Source organism: Corylus avellana, chromosome 5, assembly GCF_965113065.1.
Source record: "Corylus avellana chromosome 5, dhCorAvel1.hap1.2, whole genome shotgun sequence".
NCBI classification, from domain to species: Eukaryota; Viridiplantae; Streptophyta; class Magnoliopsida; order Fagales; family Betulaceae; genus Corylus; species Corylus avellana.
In genome coordinates, this window is record NC_142494.1 from 428825 (window position 1) to 438970 (window position 10146).

General features: G+C 36.2%; 1 protein-coding gene across 1 annotated transcript; it reads right to left on the reverse strand.

Annotated features, from left to right (window-relative positions):
• Nucleotides 1-7129: 7129 nt before the first annotated feature.
• Nucleotides 7130-10146, reverse strand: LOC132180593 (receptor-like protein 7). Its single transcript, XM_088516602.1, is given in 2 exon segments — nt 7130-8239; nt 8242-10146. Coding segments are annotated over 2 exon segments (3003 nt in total). The 5' UTR covers nt 10135-10146.

The window sequence follows — 10146 nt, forward strand, 5'->3', positions numbered from 1 at the left end:
TTGGTAACTGTGATTTCGCGCCTGTCAATATGCAGACCTACTAAAATAATCATCAATGGCGAGCAAGCATAGATGAAGTGAACTACTTAAAGAAGCTTCTTGTCGAATCAAGGATTTGAAGCAAACTCAAATTGCAAACCAATTCGCAAAATTTTCATGTTTGAAATATAATAATTCACAGTGGAGTTTGGTGAATGGGATTTGCGAATCCCTGAAGTAATTTTTGGCAAGCTTAAACCTTTGGAGGTGAACAAGGCAGACAAGGCAGAAAAGATTAGTGTTGGAGTAAATAGCCATATTTTTTTTTTTAAAAAAAAAAATAACAATCTCAGACAACCTATTTTTTGCAATTTGGTTAACAATCTCACTTTTTATCTATAAAATTGCAATGTTAAATGCACTCAAAGGCCAATTATATGACCTTTGTCCTCTTTGCACTGAACCCATCCCATCAAAGGAAAGAGGAACCTATTTGAGGCAAAGTTATAAATTTGCTCAAATCTTTCTATCTTTTTACTAAGCATGGCATTTGAGCTTCAGTTCTCCAATGGTTGCTACACATGTATTTATAAATAACATATATTTGATCTCAATGCATGCTTGCTTGTATTTTAACTTCATTAGAAATATTTACCTACCAGATATGAAGAACTTTGTATTCTCACAAGTTCAAATAATCGAAAATTATCATACGGAATCATAAGATAAGTAATGCGCTCTACTACAATAAAACAAAAATTATAGAAAGAACACACACACACACACACATATATATATATATATATATATATATATATATATATGTTATGAATGCATTCATGCATTAGGTGGATGACCATTTAGTTCCATCTCTTGGAATTCTACACATTCATGTCATCTTTTAGAATTCCTATAACATCCATGTAATAAATTGATTAACCCTTTTGTTTCATATTCCCCATTTCATATTCATTAACCTCCCATTATGATTTCATGCCTATAAAATGGAGTATTGAGTTGTATGTAAATCACACAATAATAGAGAAGAATAATACATAGTTCTTGAAGAACTAGTTTCATATATTGCAATCTTTTATCTTGTCTTGTTATTTTCTTTAATTTTACAACACGTTATCAGCACGAAGCTCTAGCCAATTGTTGTGTTCTTTTGATCTTCAACATCAAAAGCTATCCGTGAGCTATTCTCAATTCATTGTAAGTTTCTTTAACGTTTAGTAATCTTATTATCTATTTTGTTAATTAACATTCTAACATTTGCATATCCATGTGAGATTTATATGAACTAGAATATTATCATACTAATGCTATGAACATAATAGTTTATATTTGAAAATTTTTGGTTTGTGTATAATATCACTTGATTTTAAATAATGTTTATTTATTTAATTCTTGATATATTTTTGTATAGATAATGTCAAATCTTACAAAACTTGAGTTTGTCGCTCTTGACGTTTCTGGCAAAAATTACTTATCTTGGATCCTTGATGCTGAGATCCATCTTGAAGCTATGAATCTTGGAAATACTATTAAGGAAGATAATCAAGCATCCCAGCAGGATCGCGCTAAAGCAATGATTTTTCTTCGTCATCATCTGCATGAAGAATTAAAAATTGAGTACCTTACAGTAAAGGATCCCTTGACCTTGTGGAATAATTTAAGGGAGAGATACGAGCATCAAAAGACAGTTATCCTCCCAAAAGCTCGCTATGATTGGATGCACCTGAGGTTGCAAGATTTTAAGAGTGTCAGTGACTATAACTCTGCACTCTTTAAAATCAGCTCACAATTAAAATTGTGTGGAGAAAAAGTCACTGATGTGGATTTGTTAGAAAAAACATATACCACATTTCATGCCTCGAATGTGCTCCTGCAGCAGCAATATCGAGAGCGTAATTTCACAAGATATTCTGAACTGATATCTTGTCTTCTAGTGGCTGAGCAAAACAACGAGCTATTAATGAAAAATCATCAATCTCGTCCAACGGGTTCTACACCATTTCCTGAAGCAAATGGGACCTCATTTCATGGTAATAAAGGAAACCGTGGTCGTGGACGTGGACGTGGGAGAAAAAATTATAGAGGTCAAGGGGAACGTACTCATAATTCTTACAAAAGAAATACCCCATACCACCAGAAGTGGAACCACACTGAGGCAAAACAAAATGAAAACAAAGGTTTACAGAATAAACCTACAAAGAACTATGAAGATAAATGTTACAGGTGTGGTATGAAAGGACATTGGTCGCGTACCTGTCGTACGCCTAAACATCTGGTAGATCTATATCAAGCCTCCATAAAAGAAAAGGGGATTGAAATGAATTTTGCTAATCACAATAATCCTGAAGATTCTCCAATTTTTCTTGATACTCTAAATGGAGAGGGTAGCACTCATCTTGATGTTTCTGATTTCTTTGTAGACTCTAACACAAATACTGATCTTCTGATTGGTGATGAATATGTCTACAACAATTAATATGTTTTCTTTATGTCTTAATTACAGTATGTTTACATTATCAAATTTCATTGTATTTTGTTATTTTCTTTTTGATTAATGAAATTTTAATATATATTTTGTTTATATATAGAGGTATGGGTCATATTGATGGAATGAATAATTTCAAGATGATTGGTGAAGATTTGTGTCTAGCAGACAGTTGTACAACGCACACAATTCTTAGAGATAAGAAATATTTTCAATACTTGATATTAAACAAAGCTAGTGTCAATACAATATCAGGTTCATCAAACCTAATCGAAGGCTCTGGAAGAGCGAATATCATATTGCCAAAAGGAACAAAATTTTGTATTGATGATGCTTTGTATTCATCTAAATCTAGAAGAAATTTAATCAGTTTTAAGGATATTCGTCTAAATGGTTATCATGTTGAAACCACTAATGAAGGTAGTGATGAATATCTTTATATTACTTCAACAATTTCGGGCCAGAAGCTCATATTGGAAAAACTACCTGCTTTCTCTTCCGGGTTGTATTATACAACAATAAGAACAATTGAATCACATGTTGTAATGCACCAGAAGTGCTCTAATCCAAAGATGTTTATGCTTTGGCATGATCGTCTTGGACATCCAGGAACAATTATGATGCGTCGAATAATTGAGAACTCTCATGGGCATCCCTTAAAGAACCAGAAGATTCTTTTACCAAGTGATTATCCTTGTGCTGCATGTTCTCAAGGTAAACTTGTTATCAAACCATCCCCTTCTAAGATAATTGTTGAATCTCCATCATTTTTACAAAGGATTCAAGGGGATATATGTGGGCCGATTCACCCTCCATGTGGGCCATTTAGATATTTTATGGTTTTAATAGATGCATCATCTAGGTGGTCACACGTTTGCTTGCTTTCTACTCGTAATGTTGCATTTGCTAGACTTCTTTCTCAAATAATTAGATTACGAGCACAATTTCCTGATTATCCAATTCAATCTATTCGGATGGATAATGCAGGTGAATTTACATCTCAAGCATTTTATGATTATTGCATGTCAATTGGAATTAATGTTGAACATCCTGTTGCTCATACTCATACTCAAAATGGTTTAGCTGAATCGTTTATTAAACGACTTCAGTTAATTGCTCGACCTTTGCTTATGAAAACAAAATTACCTGTTTCTGCTTGGGGACATGCAATATTACACGCTGCATCATTAGTTCGGATCAGACCAACAGCTTACCAAAAATATTCCCCTTTGCAACTTGCATTTGGTCAACCACCAAATATTTTTCATTTTCGTATTTTTGGTTGCGCTGTATATGTTCCAATTGCGCCACCTCAACGCACTAAGATGGGACCTCAACGTAGACTTGGAATTTATATTGGTTTTGATTCTCCTTCTATCATTAGATATCTTGAGCCTTTAACTGGTGATGTTTTTAAAGCACGTTTTGAAGATTGTCATTTTGATGAAAACATATTCCCATCACTAGGAAAAGAAAAGTCGTTGCCAGAAGCACGACAAGAAATCACTTGGAATAATTCGACGTTATCTCATTTTGATCCTCGTACAAATCAATGTGAACTAGAAGTTCAGAAGATCATTCATTTGCAGAGTATTGCAAATCAATTGCCAGATGCATTTACTGACAACAAGAAAATAATTAAGTCTCACATTCCAGCTGCTAATACTCTAGCGAAGATAGAAGTCCCTGTAGGACAATTAATTAATACAGCAGCAAATGAGTCTAAGGCGCGTCTGAAGCGTGGAAGACCTATTGGTGCAAAGGATAAGATTCCCCGGAAGAGAAAAGCACAAAGAAATGAAATCGGCGCTCCTGAAGAGGCCTTACCCACAAAACAGGCAACGAAAATTGATCCATCAAAACTTTCTGTACAAAATTCTCCTGGAAAGGAATCCCCCGAAGAGGAACCTCTTGAAGAGGAATCTCCTGAAGAGTTACCTCCTGAAGAGGAACAGGTACCTGAAAATAATGAGATCTCAATAAATTATGTAAGTACAGGAGAAATATTGGATAGAAACAAAATTGTTGTCGACAACATATTTTCATTTAAAGTTGCATTTGACATTACCAGAAGTAATGATGATATTGAACCACAAACCGTCGAAGAATGTCGACGTAGAAATGATTGGCCAATGTGGAAGGAAGCAATTCAGGCAGAATTGAACTCACTAGCAAAACGTGAAGTATTTGGACCTGTAGTCCAAACACCTGAAGGTGTATCGCCTGTTGGATACAAGTGGGTATTTGTACGAAAACGAAATGAGAAAAATGAAATTGTGAGATACAAAGCAAGACTTGTTGCACAAGGTTTCCTGCAGAAACCTGGTATTGATTATGAAGAAACATATTCCCCTGTAGTGGATGCAATTACATTTAGATTTTTGATTAGCTTGGTAGTTACAGAAAGTTTGGATATGCGTTTAATGGATGTGGTTACAGCATATTTATATGGATCACTTGATAATGATATATACATGAAAATCCCTGAAGGATATAAAATGCCTGAAGCATATAATTCGAAATCCCGAAGTATTTATTCTATCAAGCTACAAAGATCTTTATATGGGTTAAAGCAATCCGGACGCATGTGGTACAATCGTCTTAGTGAATATCTATTGAAAGAAGGATTTGAGAATAATCCAATTTGTCCATGCGTTTTCATTAAGAAATCAGAATCCGGATTTTCTATCATTGCAGTTTATGTAGATGATTTAAATCTTGTTGGGACTCCAGAAGAGCTCATAAAAACTGCCACGTATTTAAAAAATGAGTTTGAGATGAAAGATCTTGGAAAGACAAAATTTTGCCTTGGTTTACAAATTGAACATTTTCCAAATGGAATTCTTGTTCATCAGTCAACATACACAGAAAAAGTCCTGAAGCACTTTTACATGGAGAAAGCTCATCCTTTGAGCACTCCAATGGTTGTTCGGTCACTTGATGTGAAAAAAGATCCTTTTCGCCCTCGAGAAGATGACGAAGAAATTCTTGGTCCTGAAGTACCATATCTTAGTGCAATTGGTGCTTTGATGTATCTTGCAAATTGCACACGACCTGATATTGCATTTTCAGTTAATTTATTAGCAAGATACAGCTCTGCACCAACTCGAAGGCATTGGAATGGGGTCAAACATGTTCTACGTTATCTTCGTGGCACAGCTGACATGGGATTATTTTATTCAAAAGATTCAAATTCACAATTAATTGGATATGCAGATGCGGGTTTTCTTTCTGATCCGCATAAAGGTAGATCTCAAACAGGATATCTATTTACAAGTGGAAGTACTGCTATTTCATGGAGATCTGTCAAGCAAACACTTGTTGCTACTTCTTCAAATCACTCAGAGATTATTGCAATTCATGAAGCAAGTAGGGAATGCATATGGCTAAGATCAGTAATTCAACACATTCGAGAAAAGTGCGGTTTATCCACAATCAAAGATAGCCCGACAATATTATATGAAGATAATGCTGCTTGTATCACACAGATCAGAGGAGGATATATTAAGGGTGATAGAACCAAACACATTTCACCAAAGTTCTTTTATACACATGAGCTCCAGAAGAGTGGTGATATTGATGTTAAACAGATACGATCAAGTGACAATTTGGCAGATTTATTTACCAAAGCATTACCAACTGCAATATTTAAGAAGTTGGTGAATAACATTGGAATGCGCCAACTGAAGGATCTTTTATCATAAACAATTGAAGCTCTTCATGCTAATGAGGGGGAGTAAAATGATTATGCTGATTGTACTCTTTTTCCTTCGCTAAGGTTTTTCCCACTGGGTTTTCCTTTGCAAGGTTTTAATGAGGCAATCCTAAAGCATACGAAGGCACACAAGAATATTGTACTCTTTTTCCTTCGCCACAGGTTTTTTCCCACTGGGTTTTCCTTGGCAAGGTTTTAACGAGGCATATTCTTAGTGTATGGTCATCCAAGGGGGAGTGTTATGAATGCATTCATGCATTAGGTGGATGACCATTTAGTTCCATCTCTTGGAATTCTACACATTCATGTCATCTTTTAGAATTCCTATAACATCCATGTAATAAATTGATTAACCCTTTTGTTTCATATTCCCCATTTCATATTCATTAACCTCCCATTATGATTTCATGCCTATAAAAGGGAGTATTGAGTTGTATGTAAATCACACAATAATAGAGAAGAATAATACATAGTTCTTGAAGAACTAGTTTCATATATTGCAATCTTTTATCTTGTCTTGTTATTTTCTTTAATTTTACAACAATATATATATAAAAGATCCCACCCAAGCATTTTTACATACAACATCTTAATGCCACACTAATCCAAAATACATCAAAACAAAAATGAAAAGGGAAGGAGCGCATTCAGGGACGGAGCCAGCCTTGAGACTGGGCAGGGGCCATGGTTGAAAAAATTTAATGGGCAGGGGCCCATTAGCAAAAAAAAAAAAAATTAACCATAAAAACAATTGTTTTTACCTTAAAAAAAAATATATTTGTCATTTGGGGGGGGCCCTGGCCCCTGCCAGTCCCCCCCTTCCTCCGTCCCTGAGCGCATTACACACAGAAAAATAAGATTTAAAGTAGAAACACACGGGAATAATAATGCATACATGGCTTTGAGAGGGTATCTTGTCCAAACTATTTTATTTAATTTCTGCGTCTCCTCCCACCCAGTGGCCTTATTCTTAAGGTCTTCATTAACCAATCATGTTTCCTTGCAATCACAATCCGTCCAATGATTACTCCAATGACAAATCCAAATCCATATCCAATCGCAACTATTTTTCAACCAAATTCAAATGGTGATCTAGAGTCTTGACTTTCTTGAGAGATTGAAGGTTGAGAAGGCGGCTCATTAGAATTCAAACATTTCCTTGTCAATGGTCTCTCACACAATCTTGGATTCCCCTCAAACGAACTGTTTTCAAATGTATCAAATTGTTTCCCTTGTGGTATAGGTCCTGTGAGATTATTATGAGAAACACTAAAGACTGCTAAGAAAGTAAGTTGTGTTAGCTGCTGTGGAATCTCCCCCGACAACTTGTTTTGAGAAAGGTCTAATGCTTCCAACTCTGTAAGATTTCCTAAAGATGATGGGATATGACCACTAAGAGCATTATTAGAAAGATTGAGCAATTGAGCTCCATTTAAATTTCCAATAGAATCCGGAATCTCACCCACAAATCTGTTGCTTGAGAAATCAATGGCTATGAACAATTCTTGGACCTTCTCATAGAACATATCCTTGCCTTTGTTTGTCATCATCATTGAGTAAGTATAAGCATGAAGCCAAGTGAAATACCCAAGATCTTTTAGTATTGTGATGTCTGAGATTTCATCAATTATATATGTTAACGAGCGAACATTCTCAAACTTTCTGGCCTTCCAATTTTCAAGAAGGCTTAAAGGCAATTTTCCTGTAAAATCATTGTAGGAGATGTCAAGTATTCGCATGTTGGGGAACTTAAAATAGGATTGAGGTGTCCCCATTGGTCCGTTGAATCTGTTTGATCGTAAAATGACAACCTCTAAATTTGGAAGACGTCCCAACCAAAATGGAAACCTATCATTGAATTGGTTATCACTAAGATCAAGGACCTTTAGCATCGCACACTTGGCCAACGATCTAGGTAAATGCCCTTGGAATTTGTTTCGACTGAAATTTACTATCCCCAATTGGCCTCCTTTTACCCAAGTTTTTGGAACGCTTCCTCGAAATTTGTTCCTTTGTAGATCAATTACTGATAGAGAATCACCACAAAGTTGTCCAAGCATCGAGGAAGTGAACCACTTAGGTTGTTATTAGCCAAATCGAGGACTTGAAGAGAAGTCAGGTTGCAAAACGATTCTGGTATATTTCCAATCAATAAGTTGTTGGAAATATAAAAACGAAAAGTGGACACCGGTGGAATAGGAAGTGATCCTTGGAGAAAATTTGATCTAAGATCAAGAACTTGTAGAAATGTTTTGCTGGTATTCCACATCCATTTTGGGACTTGGCCATGAATTTTGTTGTTTGACAAGTTTAAATACTCCAGTTCATGTTGGTTTTTTAGGAAATTTGGAAACTCACTCAAGTTGCAAGAAGAAATGCCTAAAGCTTGCAACTTGTGAAGAGTTGCATTGGGACTAGTTTCTTGAGTACTGAATAACAATAATTGATTACCAGAAATATCCAATGTAACTAACTCTTTGAGCTTAACAAACTTGTCAAAATCCACAATGTCATTAAGGTAGTTCTCAGAAAGAACAAGAAATTGAAGATTCTTAAGGTTGAAGAGTGAGTTTGAAATTTGATCATAAAACTTGTTGGCTCCAAGGTTCAAGGCAACTAATTGTGTGAGGTTCATTAGCTCAGAAGTAAGTGTACCAGTTAACTGATTGTGGCTAGGGTGAAGGGAGTCCAGCTGTGTGTTGTTCATAAGCCCAAAATGCATTTCACCACTCAAAAGATTATAGCTTAGATCAACAACAATAAGCTGTGGGCAGTTTGCAAGTCTGAAAGGTATTGGACCTGTCAATCGATTGAAGGGAACAGATAAAATAGAGAGTTGAACGAGGTTTCCAAGTGAAGGCGGAATATTACCTACTAAAGAGTTTGATGAAAGGTAAAGAGAAATGAGTTTAGAGAGGTTACCTAGTGAAGATGGAATGGACCCCATTAAAGAGTTAAATGAAAGGTCAAGAGAAGTGAGTTTAGAGAGGTTACCAAGTGAAGATGGAATGGACCCTGAGAAATTGCAAATCTTCAAATTCAACTCAGTCAGGAAGCCAAGGCTTCCGATGGAAGCGGGTATCTCACCTGAGAAACTCGTGCTTGAGAGCTCCAATATCTCAAGCGGACTACTCCATGTAAAGCTAGGCAAATAACCAGTGATGCCTTTATTGAAACCTACTTTAAGATACTGTAAATTTGAATGCTTAAAGATGTCTATCGGAAATTCCCCGTACAAGCCACAATTTTCAAGAGAGAGGAACGTTAAAGAAGACAAATTTGCCAAAATATCCGGAACATTAGAGCTAATGTCCACCCAACTCAAATCAAGCTCTTTTAGGCTGCTCAAATTTCTAACTAGGCTTTCTAGGCTGGGCTTTTTGAGTTCCAAAACGGGATAAACTTGAGACAAGTCCAAGGATGACAATTTCGGGGATGACAATTTCAGGGATGACAAGTGTGACAATTGTGAAATTTCAAACGGGATTTGACCAGAAAAATGAGAGAAAGACAGATTGAGATGTGTTAGTCTTGAAAGAGCACCTACCTGGGGTGGGATAGGAGAGTAGTTAAAGTGATTGTAGGCAAGGTTAAGGCTTTGGAGGTAGACAAGGCGAAAAAGGCTACTGTTGGAGTTAATAGAACCATATAAACAGCTGAAACTGAGGTCGAGGCCAATTACATGACCTGTGTCCTCATCGCACTCCACCCCATCCCATGTGCAACAATCACTACTTTTGCCTCCTTCTACTGTCCAAGACGCAACGGCGTTTTGACAAGAAAAACCCTGCTGACAAAATAACTGTTCACGGATGATGAAGCTATCCTTGAATTGCAACAAGGCAGAGCTCTCGTCATCATGGCACAAGGGTTGAATAGAAGGAGAAGAATGAGTGAGTATAAGGTGCAATTGTGAAAGTAAGAAAAGGAAGCGCATGAAAATGAAGAG